The sequence below is a fragment of the Oryctolagus cuniculus genome, chromosome 7 (assembly GCF_051225735.1).
Source record: "Oryctolagus cuniculus isolate XC-2025 breed Fujian yellow rabbit chromosome 7, ASM5122573v1, whole genome shotgun sequence".
Lineage (NCBI taxonomy): Eukaryota > Metazoa > Chordata > Mammalia > Lagomorpha > Leporidae > Oryctolagus > Oryctolagus cuniculus.
The window spans coordinates 114,264,165-114,283,510 of NC_142873.1; the positions used below are offsets into that span (position 1 = coordinate 114,264,165).

Consider the following 19,346-nt stretch of genomic DNA (forward strand, 5'->3'; position numbering starts at 1 on the left):
TTTGGGGAGTGAGCCAGTGGATGAAGGAGATTCTCTCTCTCTCTCTCTCTCTCCCTCCCTCTCTCTCTCTTTCCGTCCCTGCCTCTGTCTCTCCTCTGTAACTCTGACTTTCAAATAAACAAATAAATCTTTAAAAACACTCTGGAATCTATTATAATCTACTTGTCTGGGCACCATACAATGTTAATCAAATTTAATTACCTCATCCAAAGAATCCATATGTCCCAGGTTTTGGGGCACACTACACCTATATATGTTTGTGCTTACCACTTATTGCAAAGCCTGATATATGTTACATGCTTTACCTATGATACCATTTTTATTGTTCACAAGCATACCCTAAGGAAAGTAATATCGTCTTACTTTGTGTGTGAGGAAACTGAAACTCACGGATCTTAAGGCCCTATAGCTGATAAGAAAAAAAATTTGAATGTAGGTTGCTTTGGTTTAAAACCCATATCTCTCCCAATACAGGAGAGGCCTTTCTAAGACTGTGACTTAAGGTGAAAGCCCACAGCCATGTCTTTAGTGATTCTGCAGAGCCAGTTTACATGTGAAGCTGTCCTGACCACTGAGCCCCCATTAGTCATCCATTTCTCTGACCTTGTCCACTATTAATTTCCCCACTGGATGAGCATGTAGTCAGACACTTACTGTGTTCTGGTGGCTATTCCATGTGTGAGGAATCAGGGCTAAGTCCCTGTCCCCAGCAAGCTCACAGTACAAGGGGGCAGTCAACATGCACACGGGAACATTACAGGCCACCTGGCATCAGTAAGTTAGAAGCAAGTTATATATTTTCTCAGGGTTCTTTTTTATTCTTTATATAAATTAATTCTGCTTCTAAAATGGGCTGGAAGGCTCTCAAGGACAACACCATAGTCACCCCTCTGTTTCCCATGGCATAGTGCTGAACACATTGAAGGCTCTCACAAACCTCAGAACATGGACTGTTCATGTCTTTTAAGGTCCTGGCCTATGGTGCGAACCATCTTTACTTGTCTTTTCATTTAAATCTCCTTTCAGTTATTCCACATGGATTGTGAGGCTCCATGTCAACAAATTGAAAACATTCACACATTTTCTTCCCTCCCCGGAGCCTAGCATCTAGTGAGGGAGGCACGCAAACATGCACCTGTACAGGTAGGGCAAGGTGGTGAGGGCTGTGCAGGGCAAGGAAGGCTTCACAGTGTAGGAGAATTTTAAAGGATGTATAGAAGTTTGTCAGGTGCATCAAAGGAGGAAAAAAAACTCCAGGTGGCTGGAATAGAGGCATGAAAGTACAAGGCACTGGGACGTATTTAGTGAGTCAAGGTGGCCTGGTTTGTCTGATGCAGGGCAAAGGGTGGGAGATGCAGCTGGGACAATAAGGGAAGACTGGGAAAGGTCTTAGAGTTGTTCCTCAAGGAATGAGAAGTCCCTGAAGGGATTTAGCTCTGAGGGAACATAAAAAGACCTGTAGGAGGATACTTCAAGAAGTCTGTGGGAAAATGGAATTAGCAGATAGGTTTATTTGGGTGAAAAACTTTTTGAAGTCTACGAAGAGTTTCTTTCATAGTAAGCATTTTCCATGAACTTTTTGAAGATTCCCTCTATCTGTAGGAGGCGTCTGAGAAAAGTGACTTGGAGAGCAGAAGTCAGGCCACAGGAAGGAAGGCGAACACGCGAGCGGCTGCAGTAGACCAGGTGAGGGTCAGGGAGTGCCCAGAATCCACTGGGGAACATTTTTTTCTTTCCTTCTGACATTTCGATCTTCAACCTGTCAGGGAAAGCCAGTGTGCTGAATGGCGTTCACATCTCACAAAAGCCCAACATTCTCAGACCTGTTACAGGTGCCAAAGTAAAACAAACAAACAAAAAATTCAGATATAGGCAAACCATGAGAAGAGGCTTCCATCCCTCAGCTGCCATGAGCCTCTGCCAAGCAGTTTCCCTGGGGCCTTTACCCAGGACTGGACAGAGAAAAACAAACTCGCTGGTACAGCCCAGTAAAGGAAGTTCTGGCAGACTGCCCCACTGGTCTGGTTTCCTGATCTCTAAACAGACTCCCCTCCTGTTACTCAATCCTCTGGAGCCAGGCAAGGACTCAGAAGCGGGCTGCAGTGTTCAAAAAGGCTGCAAGCGCAACAGACAGATAAATCTGGATTCAAACACCCCTTCTGCCATGTTTACTACGTGACTTTAGATAAAAATTCTGAACTTCTGTGGGCTTTAAATTTAGTACGTGCAAACCTGGATGATGATCATTGCTTCCCAGAACTCAAAGAGGAAAATATAAAGTACAAGTCAAATTTACTATAATAGCAGGCACTCAAGAAGTATCGGTTGTCTCTCCATTTCCTGGCTTTCTTTTCATATTTGCCAAGCGTTTATACATAACTGTGATATGCAAAGCCTTGATCACAAGCCTGTCATCATAAGTAAAAGCAAGTAAAAACAATAACACAACAATCAACTTCAGTGTTACCGTACCATGGCAGAACTGTGTGGAAATAGAGTTCCCACTGTTCCTGAGATGCTAGAATCCCTCCCATCTCTTAGAGGTCATTGAATCTAGTAGGTTTCCAATCTACTTGATCAGGAGAATCATTAGGAAACTAATGAGATTACAGAGTTTCAGATTCTAATTTCACCCAAACCTACTGAACCAGAACTTCCAGGGGTTATCCAAGTTTGTTTGTTTGCTTGTGTTTCTTTTGTTTGTTTGTTTGTTTTTTGCTAAAAACCCTTTAAAATTATAAAAGAAAACATCTCCTTGGGTAATGTTCACCACCATGACTTAATTTCTGGAGCTACTTTTGGCTCTAATAACCCAATCACCCTTTCTGCTCATGTAATGATCAAACCAGACCAACCTCACAGCACAATCTCAAAGCCAAGAGGCCATTCCAAATCACAGGCAGAAACAAAGTAAGAGTGAGATCTTAACACCTACCTTGAAACATCAGACTATAATAAAAAGTTAGAAAGTGTCCTTAACTTCAACTCATATCCTTCATGTTCTAATGATGGCAAAGTGCTTTTAAAAAACAGATCACAGTGACTGAAGGGGAGACGGGGGATGTCTAGTTTGTTTTGACCTCAGCCGACTGAGGCTACTTAAAGATCAAGCCATGCCCCTAGAGGTCTGCAATACCCACCCAAGTCCCCAGAAAGTGCTGGTCTTTCATTCTGCCACATAATAAATACCAAGTACATCTGCCAACTCGATATAAAACATACCTTCTTTCCTTATCAGCCCAAAAAAAGATCAGGGAGGGGAGAGGAGAGGAGAGTGGAGGGGAGGGAAGGAAAGGAGAGGAGGAAAGAAAGAGAGGTAAGTTTCAGCTATGCCACACTCTGATTCCTCCTACACAAAATCTAGACCTTGTATTATTTTTCTTCAAATATTTCAGTGTGTATCTTTAACAAAATATCTCTTAAACATAACTATAATATCCATATCACAAAAAGAATAACTCTTAGTGTCATCAATATCCATTCCATGCTCATATTTCTCCTATGTTTTACTTTCCTTCTTTTAACAATTATTTTTTGTACAAGGGTTCAAATAAAGGCCATACACCACAAGGGCCCCACATGTCTCCTAAGTCTCCTTTCATTGTAAGTCCCTCCCCACCTCTCTTTTCCCCTCTTTGCTATCTGGGTGGGGGGGGAGTTGTTTTAACTTTTAATGTTTTGGTCAAAGGCACAAGTCCACCTGACCAGCTTTTATGCTACAGTTAGTTCTTTGTCAGAGACTTCCTTGGTTTTTTTTGTTTGTTTGTTTGCTTTGCTTTGTTTTGTTTAGGATGTAGCTATGGTAGTGCTTAAGGAGAACTCAACATATGTATGCTTATTTGTAATTGACACACAATTAATTGTACATATTCATGGGATATAGTATATTTCAATGCATAAATATAATGTGTAGTGATCAGATCAATTAGCATACAATCACCTCAAGAGTTTATCATTTCTTTGTGTTGGGAATATTCTGAATTCTCTCTACTAGCTATTGTATGAAGGCTTATTTAAAGACAATTTTAATGATAGCTGGGTAACACTGAATTTTGCAAAAACAGCTTTTCTGGTCCAGTAAGTATGAGGCATATCAGAACCATGCCCTAGAAGAACAGTTGGCAAAAAAGCCCAGGAAAGACTTCTGTTCAAAGGTTGCTGGTGGCTAGGAATTTGGGAGTGAATTGAGGCATCTTTGTTACTACTTGGATTATTCATTTCTGTTGGTCTCATTGGAGCGAAAAGAAACAAACAAAAACTCAAAAGGACTGTTTGGGACTTCTGAGATCTCAGAAATCCAATATTGTAAGCATTTTAAGGTAGAAGAATGGAAACACAGTGTGTTCTCCTTAACTGAAATACCAGAGTATAAGTCCTTAGAAAAATGTAGCTGGGGAGGTCCTGAACCCTACAAGCTTAAAAAGTAATTCTAGAAATTCAGTGGATTTCAAAAGTCCTGGATCCAGTAAGTCCCTTTTGTCCAAGGGTGTTGGATTTATGGAATGAGTAAGGTTTCCTCACTCCTCTCATCACATCTCCCTAAAACAATGTCAAAGACTAACCCTCAGCAAGGTGCAGCCTCTGCTTTTGGTGCATTATGGGCAAACCAGCAGAATTCTGTTTTCACAGTGTCCTGCTCAAGTGCTTATCTACCCACTCCAGGAACAAGACCCTCACTAAAGCAGGCCCTGTGAAAGGTTGTCTCTTTGGCTACCCCACCTCTGTCTACCCCATCTTTGGAAATACTCTGATTCCCACTGGAATCCCACATAGGTCAGGAACAAGACCCTCACTAAAGCAGGCCCTGTGAAAGGTTGTCTCTTTGGCTACCCCACCTCTGTCTACCCCATCTTTGGAAATACTCTGATTCCCACTGGAATCCCACATAGGTCCATTTACTTAAAATCTGATTCAGTGGATACTTTCTAGTATTCACAAAATTTGGAAGCAGGACGTCCAAAGGGTAAGACGCTATGCATGTGAGATATTTGCTCATTTTCATTCCAGGAATGAAGTATAATTCTGCCTTGTGAAGGGCTCCAAATGGCTCCTTGTTAATAAATTTCAATTCTGTAATTATAAGAAACGGTGGGAATTTAATTAGGGAACAGTCAAGATGCTTTCTTGAAGAGTATATATGGTCACAGAATGAAGACTGCCAGAAATCACCACACAACACATTTCAAATTAAACTTCCAAAGATTCTGAAGCAATATGCTTACAAACATAACAACCAACTCATTGATAGCTTAGCAGCATTTACAATAGAATTATTGTTAAGCTGGCTTTGAAAATGTGCTATGTGCTCAGAGGCCATGCTGGAAGAAAAATCAATTGACGCGTAATTTGCATTTGTGAGTTTTTTAAGTCCATGTGGATGATTTATTCTCACTAATGCAGACACTCCTGGGCAAATCTCCATGTTATGCTTAACTCTGGACCTAACTTAATAAATTAGTAGTTCGTTAAGGTTCCTCTTGCCCCTTAAGGGCCTTTCAGAACCGAGCTGTGGAGACGTGCTCCATACCCCCACTTTGAATCCACACTTCCAGCAGCACAGTGAGCCCCCGACACACGGGTCTCGCCACTTCTTTACAAGGCTCTCAGATGTTCAGGTTAATGCTCTGCACCAACTGGCTGGGTTTCCAAGGGCGATTCCCAGGAGACAGAAAAGAGCTCCACTCTTCATGCCTTATTTAAATCAATATTGCCTTTTACTCAGCCCATGGTGAACAGGTTACTCAGCAGAATTTTCAGCTTGGTTGTCTGTATCCAAACTGATGTAATTAGCATGATAATTACCAGATTTTTAAATTCAATCCAAGATACATAGATATAACTTGTGTCGCAGTTATTGATATACTGTCAACAGCCTACTATCCAGTGTGATTAGGAGACAGGAATGTTTATCAGCAAATTTAGTGGGGCAGGCATTTGGTACAGTGGTTAAGATGACTGCATCCCATACCACAGTGGCTGGGTTTGATTCCTGGCTCTGCTTCTAATTTCAGCTTCCTTCTAACCGATATCCTAGGAGGCCACAGATAATAGCTCAAGTGGTTTGGTCCCGGTCACCTAAGTGGGAGACCTGGATTGAGTTCCAGGCTCCTGACTTCAGTCTGGCCCAGCCTCGGCTTTTGTGAGTGTTTGGGATGGAAGATGTCTGTGTGTGCTTCTGTCTCAGTCTCTCTGACTTTCAAATAAATGAAAATAAATTTTTAAATAACCAGAATTACTGAATTTAAAATGCTGCTTTTATTCAGGGTGTCCAAAAGCTTACCTGGTCTTTTTTACCTACAGTCTCACTTCCTCCAACACACTTTTTACAGTGAGTCAAACAGCTATCTAAAAAGCAAATATAATTGTTTTAATTTTCCCCTTAAAAACTTGGATAGCCTCTTGCCAACTGCAGAATATTTAAAAAACAAATAACAGGGGCCCGCACTGTGGTGTAGCAGTTAAAGCTGCTGCCAGCAGTGCTGGCATCCCATACGGATGCAGGTTCGAGTTCCGGCTGCTCCACTTTTGGTCCAGCTCTCTGCTGTGGTCTGGGAAAGCAGTAGAAGATGGCCCAAGTCCTCTCACTCACATGAGAGACCCAGAGAAATCTCCTGGCTCCTGGCTTCGGATTGGTGCAACTCCAGCCTTTGCAACCACCTGGGGGAGTGAACCAGCGGATGGAAGACCCCTCTGTAACAACCATGTCTTTCAAATAACTAAATAAATCTTAAAAAAAAATAACGGGGGAAAATCAGAACCAAGCAAGTTTTATATGCACCCAGGATATTTTACAATTTGGTTTCAGTGGGGGCCGGCACTGTGGTGCAACAGGTTAAAGCCCTGGCCTGAAGCACCGGCATCCCATTTGGGTACTGGTTCTAGTCCCCGGCTGCTCCTCTTCCAATCCGGCTCTCTGCTATGGCCTGGGAAGGCAGTGTAAGATGGCCCAAGTCCTTGGGCCCCTGTACCCGGCTTGTGGGAGACCCGGAAGAAGCTCCTGGCTCCTGGCTTCGGATCAGTGCCGCTCCGGCTATTGCAGCCATCTGGGGAGTGAACTAGCGGATGGAAGACCTCTCTCTCTGTCTCTACCTCCCTCTGTAACTCTGTCTTTCAAATAAATAAAATAATCTTTAACAAAAATAAATTGGTTCCAGTCTCTATTTGACTTCTTTATAGCTATTTATCCAAAATCCTAAGTCCAATCAAACCAAACATCTTATTATTCCTTTTATTTCACCATTCCAGGTACCTTTAAGCTTCCATGCTTCTTGACATACTGTACCTAGGAAACTATGGCCTATGGGCTAAATCCAGCCCATTATTGGTTTTCATAAAAGAAGTTCAAGGTGAACATGGTCCCGTCTACCCAATCATGTACAAGCTCAAGCTGTTTTTCACTACACGGACAAGATGAGCAGTGGAGACAGATAGGATTTGTCCAGAAAACCAAAATATTTACTCTCTGTCCATTTTTAAGAAAAGTTCACTCACCCTTGGTATAGACTTCTGCCCTCCCACTCACCAGCTTCCTCAACAAACCTCAAATCATCTTCAGAAGATGTATATGGGGGCTCCAAAAAGTTCACAGAACTTAAGCTATCTTTTATTTCCTTTTAGTTTAAGAATTTTTGAAGCCCCGCATTATTCTAAATACACGTATCAATCTCTACTGTCTTCAGGACAACTTACTGTTTCTGGAAAATGCTATATAGTTACAGCCCATATGCATTCCCCCATTCTTCCTTGGCTTAACAAAACCTGAGATTCTTTAGAGAGCCAGGTGCCCAGTGATCCATCATGATGGTCTAAGCCAAAGTTGTCCCACAGAACTTACTGCAATGAAGGAAATGTTCTTTATGTGCAAGGGTCCAAGAAAGGAGCCAAAACCCACTCATAGAAAGGAACCCTGGAAATGTGGCTAGTGAGACCAAGGAACTGAGTTTCAAATTTTATTTAATGGTAATTTAACTGTAAAGAATCATTATAACCCCAAAATAAAAGGTATTCATTAAGCTTTACAGTAAACAAAGGATCTGAACATAAATTTGTCTAAAGAAGATAAACAAGTGCTCAACAGGAATATAAAAATCAGCTTATCAGTAGTATTTCAAAACCACAATGAAATACCACTGCATGCCCACTAATATGGCTAAACTAAAAACAAAAGCAAAGATAAAGACAGACAATAACAAGTGTTGGCAAAGGTGTGGAGAAATGGCAAACTCTACACATTTACCCCAGGTGTATAAAATCCTGCATCCTCTTTGGAAAACACCCTGGCGTTTCTTCAAAGAGTTAAACATTGAGTAACCATACAACCCAATTACCCCACTCCTAGGAACATACTCAAGAGAACTGAAAGAGAAATGAGCATGTTATTGACACAATAATTGTACATGAATGTTCATATCAGCATTATCCATAATTCCTAAATACTGAAACAGCCTAAAACACCCATCAACAGATGAATAGACAAATAAAATGGGGCATATCCATGCAATAGAAAATTACTCACTCAAAAGAGAAGAATGTATTTTTAAAAGTCCTAATACATTCTGAAAAAAACTATGCCAGGAAAACATAAAAGGTCACAGGTTATCTAATTCCATTTATGACAAAAAGTAGGTTAGAGACTGCCAACAGCTAGAGGAAGGGGTAATAGGGAGTGACTACTAATCAAGATTTCTTCTGGTAGTGATGAAAATGTTATGGAATTAGATAGTGGGTAATGGTTGCATAATCCTAGCAATATATTTAAAAAAAATTGGACTGGACACTTAAAATGTAAATCTTATAGTATATGAATTATATCTCAATAAAACATTTTTAAAAATTGCCATATATGACTAGTAGGGATTATGTTGGATTGTGTAGATCTTTACCAACTATGATAATCCCTTTTTCCACTTTCCATCCGTACCTATCTTGTAGTTGAATGTGGTCATGCAATCAAATTCTGTCCAGTGAGACCTAACCAGAAGTCCAATTGGAGGAGAGAGTTCCTGGAAAGTGTTTGCTCTTCTCATTTAAAAGGGAGACAACAGACAGACAGAAAGAGATAGGGAGATGCTGTTGTCTCCAATTTTTTCCCATTCTTCCAACAACAAAACTGGATGTAGTATCGAAAGCAACAGTAACTATCTTCTAACCATTGGAAACTACCAAAAGAAGGGAAAGCCTAAAAAAGTGTAGGTATTGTAGCTTTATCATGAGCAAACCACCTTTGGATTTCTTATTTAAAGATGTGAGAGTAAGGAATCAAGCTTACTTTTTTAAGCCACTGTAAAATGGGTTAGTTGTTAATGAGTTAATATATGTAAGGCATTCTAAACTGTCCCTAACCCATTGTAAGAACTACCTAACAGGTATTATTACTGTCCTTATAATTCAGTGCTTCTCAACCTTTGTTTCACCATCACCCCCACTATAGGGCTTGTTAGACATTCTTTTCTTTGTTCCTGTCCCCTTAAAATTCTAAGAGCTCATACTGTATACCTATTTACATTGTTAGATAGTGATAAGCCTTAGAAGGCTACAAAGACTAACATCTAAAACCTGTTCATCCCCTAGGAACCTATCTTTGTCTTCCTTAGAAATGCATTCCTGACACATGCTTCTTCTAAATTGCAGCTTCTTAGTATTGTCACTGTAGCTAAGCGCATCCCAACGGATTCATTCTCCTATCCACTGCATACACTGGATTCAAATAAGAGCTGTCATGACTGTATAGACACCATCCTGCTGGTCACAATGGACTCCCCTGGCAGTGGGCACTAGAGCAAGACTGAAACAACCATCCCCTTCAAGAATAGTTTATTTAATCAGGAGATATGGATCTGACCCAGATTAAACCACTCAGTATTCTTCTCCAGGATTTTGGAACTTGAGAAATTAGAAAGCATAGGCCAGTTGTTCTCTATTACAGAAGCTACGAGATGTGAACCTGAAAATTCCCTATAGGCATTAAGGGGAAGCTGGGGAGCAGAATAAAGCTGGAATTTACAGACGAGAGCTAAAACAATGCTCATGACACAGAGATAATAAAACATAGTCCTGGGGCTGGCACTGTAGCGCAGTGGGTTAAAGCCCTGGCCTGAAGTACCGGCATCACATTTGGGCACTGGTTCTAGTCCCCAGCTGCTCCTCTTCCAATCCGGCTCTCTGCTATGGCCTGGGAAAGCAATGAAAGATGGCCCAAGTCCTCGGGCCCCTGCACCTGTGTGGGAGACCCGGAAGAAGCTCCTGGCTCCTGGCTTTGGATTGGCACAGCTCTGGCCATTGTGGCCAATTGGGGAGTGAACCAGCAGATAGAAGACTTCTCTCTGTCTCTACCTCTCTCTGTAACTCTTTCAAATGAATAAATAAATCTTTTAAAAGAATAAAAAATAAAATATCTAGTATGGAAATAACTGTCACGGAGCGTGGTAAGTGCCAGGTGCAGCACAGGGGCTGCAGGAGCTCAGAGGATAAGCACCAGAGGGGCCATCAGAGGCTTCATGGGGATGCACGAGACCCAAGCCCATGGCCTCATCACAAGAAATGACATTCAGGTCCACTACAGCGCACCCAGGGCCAAGCCAGCTCTACTGGGGTTACTAATTCACACACCTCAGTGACCCAGACAGCACATCATTAGCCAACAACAGTAATGGCAAGGACAGTATGAACATACTTCCTAATAGCACTTGTGAATGTGTCTGCTTTCCTTCCTGCTGGCATGAAATCTGGAAAACAGAAAAACATAGTGAAGAAGAAAAAACTATAATTTGTTATGAAATCACAACAGTTTATCTGTTTTATATAGAAAAGCAACTTCCTAGAGGTATCTGCCCATGTTTTAATGTAGCTTCTTCATGCCTTTTCCAAGTCTGTCTGTAGTATTTTATTTTCTGATCTTCCCACAGCTCCCCCAACCATCAGACCCTAGCACAGTGAGGAGACAGGTGCTTGCTGAAGGTGGGGTTGAGGACTTCTCAGTTACCAAACAGAACAGATGTGATCCTGTTCCAGACTTCCTGACTCCAAAGTGCAGCCTACCACCAACTCACCCTTCCACAAGTATTCGACCACAAGAACAAGCCACACAGAAAGAATGCCCATGTGTCCCAGGCATCTCCCATTTGCTTCTGCAGATTCATACTCTAACCTTCTCTGTCCTACCTTGAGCCAAGATGATGAGAAATACAGGGCACATGAAAGGCACTCTGGCCTCTACCCTCCAGCTGGGTTTGGCCATTGAGGGGCCCTGGGGGACAGCAGCAGGCAAGAGGACACTGTAATTTGTCTGTGACTCTGCACCACACAGTACTCTTTCTAGGACCTGGAAACATTCCTTCCCCTTGCTCCTGAGGTCCAAAGGTGGCGGCAGCCCTACTTTTGGTAGCCTGGGGTCTTGGGTCTTGCAACATCTTTTGTGGTTTCTCTACACTTGCCCACTTTTCTCAAATTACCCATTTGATTATGGCACTTGTTTCTGGCAGAGACCTTGTCTGATACATTGACGAAACAGAACACTCACAGTCCAGTTGGGTGTGGGATGAATAATGGTCTCTCTCTCACCTCTTGCAATGGCAGTTTCCAGAGAGTGCAGAGAAGCCACCATTGTGCAGAAACAGAGACTAAATGTACTTTCTATCCCCTTCCTAGGAATCCTGTTTTGATCTGTATACCCTGAATGAATGGATAACAAGATCCTGAATAAAGCAGTACTTGTCGCAAAGATATGGGACTTAACCTCTTTCTAAATGGAGTTGTATGCCAGGTGACTTCTAATCCAGCTTTCCTTTGCATGTGCACCCCAGACCTCCTCTGAGTCTTCAAGAGCTGAATTTTCTGCACTCACAGAACACGGTAAATTAATTTTAGCACCAGAAAGGTAAGAGCTATCAATCTCAAGATCCATTTTCTCTTAGCCAATCAGGACAAATGTCAAAATAGTCATGGTGGATTAAAAAAAAAAAAAAAAAAAAAAAAAACCAGCACATTTTGATAGAGTTATCCTCACATTTTCCCACTCACCAATGGATTTCTACAAGAAATATAAACGATCAGGGAATTCCTTCTTTCTGCTAGAAAGAGAAACACATCAGAAACGTCTCTTCTGGGAGATCAAATAAACTTACTTTGGCCTTGTGAGTTTTTTCAAAATCTAAAAGCAAAAATTTTTGCAAATTAAAGCACCAAAGTATAAATAAAGACCTTTCCATATTTTTTTCCTACCTAGGCTCTCAGAGTTTACTAGATCGCTAAAAAATTACATACACTAGTTTGTTCTTAAAGGTGAAAAAGAGGGTGAAAATATGTTCTTGTGCTCACTATTTAATCAGTAGAAATGAATAACAGAGTTGATAACCTACACCTTTAAATTACCATTTAAAGCCTGGTTTTTTCTATATTAATCCTGTTCAGCTTTGTCTTGCTGTTCTCTCTTCCCAATAAATCACAGGCACATGATTGGCTGGTTAGATTAGCTAATTTCATCTCTAAATACCCTGACTCTATCCCTTTCTAAGAACTCTCATTGTCACCAGCAGGCTTGTGTTCTCTGTCTCTCCATAGAGACCCAAGCACAGTTTCTCAACCTCATCACTACTAACATTTGGGGACAGATCATTTGTTGTAGAAGACTATCCTACATACAAGTACTGTGGGGAGTTTAGCAGCATCCCTAGCCTCTACCAGCAAGATGCCAATAGCAGCCTCACCACAATAAAAAGGGTCTCCAGGAGCAGGTATTTAGCCTAGCAGTTCAGTCATCCACATACAGCAGAGTGTCCGGGTTCAATTCCTGCTTCTGGCTCCTGATTCTACTTTCCTGCTAATGCAGACTCTGGGAGGCAACTGTGATGACTCAAATAATTGGGTTCCTGCCACCCTTGTGGAAGGAAGGCCTGGATCAAATTTCCAGCTCTTATCTTCAGTTCCAGCCCAACTCCAACCACTGTGGCCACCTGTGGAGTGAACCAGTAGATAGGAACTCTTTGTCTCTCTGTCTGACTTTCAAATAAATATTTTTTAAGTCTCTAGACTTTGCCAAATGTCCCCTCAGAGGCAAAGCTGCCCCAAGTTCAGAACCACTTAACTAGAGCAATAAACTTCTATTAGGTCTGCCTGTACCTATTCCTGTCCCCTTTAAAATTCTTTCATCTTACCAAGGACAGAATGACCTTAAAAATGCAAATCTGCCCATGTCCTTTCTCTGTTTAAAACCTTACTGTGATTCTCCATTTACTCTATTTTGAAATCCAAACTTTTTAGCAAAAAATTTAAAAAGACCCCTCCTCCCCTTCCCCCTCAACCCCCACGACTGGATCCCTTTAGGCTTCTCTGGCCTGAGCCAGTTTCTTTAGTCCCAGGAATTACTGCCAGTTGTCTGATATCCCATGTGGTTTTCACTTACTAACTGTAACTCCCGGGTTCCTTCTGTCCACACTGAGCTGCCCCTTCCTTCACTTCCCTGCTTGCAGAAGTTCCAAAGCATTACTACAGCAGGATGGAAACCCCCGAGCATTCAAGGGTCAGGATGGAAACTAGGCTGAGCAAAGCAGAAGAGAGCTGCAGAGCAGATGCCCACAGTGACAGCAGCCCCTGCCTCCTAGCTCAGCTCTAGAACCCACTTCCATGCAGAAGAGTCCAGTATTGCCCAAACTGGGAAGCTGGAAGTCTGGACTTTCACGTTGGGTACTTAAATGAAATGTTTCAAGATGAAAAAATGAACCTGGAGTAGCGGGAACACTGCAAATCTGTGAGCAGAACTCACGCCCGCCAAGCACTACTTACATGCTGAGGATCTCTACACATGGTTCACAAGACTCTGTAAATGTTTACATTCCTGTCTGTCCCCTAGTGGTACAGCATCTCACCATCTTCAGGTCAGTGTGTCATTTATTCATCGGTTCTCTTGGTTACTTTAATTCACGTATTGTTTTTCTTCTTTCTCCCATGGACCCACCCATTAATCCAACCAACACATTGATGCACATATTTTAGGTCCTTATAAGCACTTTGTTAAGAATACAGGAAAACAGACACAGTCACTGTCCTTAAACTGCTCCTAATCCGTAAGGAGAGACACAGGCAAACAATTACAAGACATATACCCACGTGACTGTTATAAATGAGACTGCACTCAAAGCACAGCACACAGACAACAGGAAAAGCACTTAAAACTCCCCTGGGGAAAGGAGCTGGCTTCAGATGTGATTTGAGCTCAGGACACCAATCTGCCAGCATGATAAGTGAGAGAGAGCATTCCAGGTCAGAGGAGCAACCTGTGCCAAAGAGGCAGGCAGGAAGAGATGGCACCATTGAGGAGTCACAATCATGCAGCTTAGGTCTGAAACAGAATGAAAAGGGGTGAGAGTTCACGAAACATTATTCTTAAATGTGCAGTGGTTAGTGCAGTCCCTGGAACGCAGAAAACACTCAAAAAGAATTTAATTAACTAATTAGAAAATAGGCAAGATGGAATGTGAAGTATGGCTTAACAGTAGTTGAAACAAAGATTAAGGATCTTTTAACTTGAGCACCATGCTGAGAGAATACACAACAGGAGCTTATTGAAGAATTGTTACATGAGTTCATATGATAATTAAATGGTAATTCTTATAACAATAGGAATAAATAACATTTACTGGGTGCTTGTTATGTGCCAAATACTCAAATAAGAATTTCAGGCATGATTTCCTTTGTTCTCCATAATGAACCTATGAGGCTTTCCTTATTATTTATTGTTATTTATTATTCCTCATTTTCATTCCCATTTTACAGATTGAAAACAGACAGAGAAATGAGCTGGAGTTCAAACCCAAGAAGCTCTGAATCCCAAGTCCAGTATCTCAGTCATCACAATTACATTTTTGGTGGACAGATTCCCCAGGGTTTCTTGCAAAGCCTTCTGGTTGTGTTTGAACCCAGATAATCCATGTACTGAGGAATAAACTTGCTCTCTTGTGGATCACTAAAATTTGTCTTTCCAAAATAAAAGCCAACCCTTTGAAGCAAGCAGATGACGTCAAGCAGCTATGGTCACAGTGTCACAACCCAGTTGCCAGTGGCTTTCCATGATAAAAATAAAAACCAGCAACTCCGGGGAATGCCACGGGAAGGGAAGGCTGGCGGAATCTCCTTCCTGGAGCCAGCTCAGCCAGGCCCGTCTGCTGGGGACAGCTGAACAAAGGCTGCCAGCAGAAACAGATGACCTCCGGAGCACAGTCCAAAATGGCACTGGGACAGCAGGCCCAGCGCTCCCAGGCAGCAGGGTTCAGTTTTGTTTACTTTCAGAAACATCAACATGGACTTATTTGTAAATGATATTAGACTGTCTTCCATTTGTACTGAGTTCCCCTGTGTTGCAGCAGACTTCATAGATGAAGCAAATGTACCTAAAACAAGGAAGAGCTAAACATCGAAAGACTGAGTACTTAGCAAGGGCCATTTTAATATCAAGAGGATATTATAACTGAAAACAGACTTTAGTAAAATCAGCTAATCAGAAGTGTGGTTCCAGTCCCAGTTGCTCCACTTCTGATCCTGTTCCTTTTTAATGCACCTGAAAAGGCAGTAGATGATGGCCCAATTCCTTGGGCCCCTACCACGTATGTGGGAGACCTGGATAGAGTTCCCAGCTCCAGGCTTCAGCCTGTCCCAGCCCCAGCATTACAACCATTTGGGGAGTGAACCAGTGGATGAAAGATCTCTCTCTCTCTCTCTCTCCCCCCCACTTCTCTTGCTCTCACCTTCCCTTCTTCTTCCCTCCCTCCCTCCCTCCCTCTCCCCTTTCCTCCTTCCCTCCCTTCATCCCTCTAACACTACCTTTCAAATAAATAAACAAATCTTTTAGAAAATTCAGAATATTAGAAAAGGTCAGCTATATACAAAACTCTAGTAATCACAGTTGAATATTTCCACTTCTCCTTAAACTCTTTTCATTTAAACCTTCTACAACGTGCATGAACAATTTATTACTTTGTACTGATGAAGAGTTAGGCACTGTAATAACATCACCCGGGGTCAATGAACATTTTGACACTTGCCACTAAGGGACTGAACAAATTGAAAGTTTCTTACAAGTCTCCGTTTCATTGTCTGTAAAATAGGTAGAAGGATGAGCCCTTAGCTATATTACTTTGAATGACCAAATTAGAATTATATTAGAAAAGGAGAGAAGGAGGCACATTTGAAAGATACTTGGAGAATAACACTATAAGATTTAGGGATGGACTTCTGACTATGCAGTATTTCAGTGAAGCAGATGTTGAGGATGAAGCCAGGTTTCAACCTGAACCCCTGGCATAAGCTGGTGAATCACTAAGATGCAATAGGCAAGGCAGAAGTGAATCGGTGGGGAGTTTGAACCTGAGATATGTTAGAGATATACACTGGAAAAACCATGTAGCAATGTCTGGTGGCCAGTTAGATTTTGAAGAAGGGGCTGAAGACACAGATCTGGAAACCATTGGCCCATAAATTATATAAATAAAATTAAGCCATGAACACTGAGTTACCTAGAAAGACTATTTCAGCAGTAGTTGCAAACCAACAGCCTAAGGAGTACATCTGGAATACAGAACTGTTTTGTTTGGGGCCCACAGAGTTCCAAAGAAAAAGAAGCCTGCCATTAGCTTATTCTTGGATACTATAGGAATGTAAATTTGTGACATCTGTTGTACAATCCTTGGAAGAGTAAGAGGAACATACAGCTGAATTCAGAAGCCCACTAAAATAACACATAAAGAGACCCTGGGAATCTATTGATGAGACCCAGAAAGCAGTGTCAGAAACAAGTGTGTGTGGTCCATGCAAATCAAAGGGATACACATGAGAGGGTCACAGATTCACCTTTTTGCCTAACACCTCTCCACCCTCAACTCAATGGCCTTTCCAGCATCAACTTCAAGACACATCCCCAATCTGAACACTTCCAATTTTTTTCTGCTGTGGCCCAAACCAATAGCATTTCTCCCCTGGATGACTGCAATTACCCCTTACCTGTTTCCTCTCCTACCTCCCATCAACCTATTTTCCACATGTCAGCAAAAAGGTAGCACATTAAAATGCAAAATAGATCATGTCATTTTTGCCAAAACTATCCAGTGGCCTTCTTTCACATTTAGAAAAAAAATCCAGGATTAAAAGCCCGTCTTATCAGATCATACAAGGAGTCACCCTTGTCTACCTCTCTGAGCCGCATCTCCCACATCCAGTTCTTTGCACACTGTGTTTAGCCACAGGGGCCTCCTTGCTGTTCTTCAAACAGGTCAGGTATACACACCTGTTTGAGGGCTTGTACACTTATTCCTCCCACAATGGATCCCTTCTAGCAGCTTATTTGTCTTCATTGGTCCTTTCTCTATTTAAATGTCATGTCCAGAGAAAGTACTTAGTAATCATTTCAATACCATTTATTCCTTGGCCCACTTTCTTCCCCTTCTCCATGCTTCATTTTCTTTAGAGTTCTTATCATTCAGTTTCACTATTTTTATCGTTTGTTATTTCAGCCATCCTCCCACTATAATAAGCTATATGAAATCAAGGTCTTTGTCTACCTATTTATATGTAATACCTCACATAGAAGTCTCAATAAATAAAGTTATTTAAGATTTTTTTTTTATTTGAAAGGCAGAATTATTGAGGGAGAGGGAAAGGGAAATGTAGAGAGAGAGTGAGACACAGCTGTCTAGAAAGAAAGAGAGAGATCAATCTTCCACTCGAAGTTCAATCCCCAAATGGCTGCTATAGGTGCAGTTGAACCAGGCTGAAGCCTAGAGCTGGGAACTCCATCCAAGTTTCCCACATGAGTGACAGGAGCTGAAGCACTTGAGCCACCATCCACTGATTCCCAGGTGCATTAGCAGGGATCTGGATCAGAAGCAGAGTAGTTAGGACTTGAACTGGCACTGAAATTTGGGATGCAGTTGTCCCAAACAGCTGCTTAACCAACTGAGCCACAATGCTCACCCCTTACGTTCTAAATTCATGAATGAATTGGAATGAATGGATGAACATGGGATACTGTGGAAGTTAAGGGATAATAGAGAATGGGTATTATATTCACTAGGTATTCACCTGGGTTCCCCAGAAATCAGTCTCTGAGCAAGAGGGTTTAGGTAGCAGTACTGCATTAGCACAATGTTAGGGAGCAGGAGGGAAGTAATTGGATAAAAGAGAGTGAAACAAGAATGGACAGCAAGATGAAGTTGCATCATCAAGCCAGCCCCACTAAGAGTGACCGATTCTCTATCCCATTGGACCATCCAGGACCTTCCAACCCCATAAGCCACAGGAATGGTATCTCAGGACCATCCATGATTGGAGAGAAACAGCATTAATTCTCCTGTTGCACACATCTTGTCACAGGGTGAGATTCAAAGGCAACATCAACAGGGAAACCTGATGCACAGTTAGGGCACTGCCAGCAGTATTGTGGGGAGTCTCTTGGAGCCTCTACAAACCTGGTTGCCACAATGGCAGGTGAAACATTTTTTCTGAATACCTGGGGCTGACATGGGGCATGGGAGGTGTATGACACACAGTCCTACAAGAACTACAAATGATCACTGTGTTAGCCCTGACCTTAGCCACACTCACATCACTGCACTGGAGACAGTGCAAATCTTATCACCATGGGCTGGGAGAAAAGGATACAGAAAGGCAAGAGTAGGCTTATAGGGCTTAAGCAAGGAAAGTACAAAGTGATGGCTCAGGGTGCCAGAAAGCATATATGTGCTCCAACAGAGGTGAGGAATTGTCAGAAGTGCACAGAGGCCAACTTTAAGGTATTCTCAATGGTCACCTCTGGGTCTACAAACATAAGAAAACAATGATAGTAATGGAATATACCCCATAGAATGAAATCAGAATTCATAAGTGCATACCTACCCAAATAAATACCTGAATGCATAAATAAATAAATGGGATGCAAGAAGAAAGCCACTTCCAGTAGAGTTCCAGTTAATAAATATAGAAGGAACTATAAACACAGAAAAACACCATCTGGCAAAACCACAGGAATAATTGTTTCAGGCAAGGATTAATAATGAATGCTGAAATTAGCAGCAAAAAAGTCTGATAAGAAGTATAATACTGACATCAACTTAAAGTATCTCCCCATAAAGTAATTATTAATTACAAGGAGAAAAAACAGGAACTTAACATTGGAGAAGCTGGAAGGTGACCACCTTAACCAAGAGAGCAAAGTGAGCATCATCAGTGAGTGATGAGATAAATCAACAGTGTGCACCTCCTGTTGTGATGCACTGTGAAGGGCACAAACCACTTCCACAGCTTTCCCATCAAGAACGCATAACCTCAGCTTCATCCTGAAAACATGCCAGAAAGACCAAGCT

At 41.8% G+C, this 19,346-nt stretch overlaps 1 protein-coding gene across 29 annotated transcripts in view; it reads right to left on the bottom strand.

Moving 5' to 3' along the window:
* The window catches only part of FGGY (FGGY carbohydrate kinase domain containing), a 511,202-nt gene that overhangs the window by 372,156 nt on the left and 119,700 nt on the right, over window positions 1-19,346 (bottom strand). For 2 of the 29 annotated variants that reach the window (XM_089337336.1, XM_089337337.1), the window contains exon 6: window positions 13,867-14,335. The exons of the other annotated variants lie outside the window; for them this stretch is intronic. In XM_089337336.1, coding sequence (XP_089193462.1) covers window positions 14,008-14,335 — 328 coding nt within the window. In that variant the 3' untranslated portion in view covers window positions 13,867-14,007. Of the gene's footprint in view, window positions 1-13,866; window positions 14,336-19,346 lie in introns of those variants that run through there. 29 annotated transcript variants of the gene reach the window in all.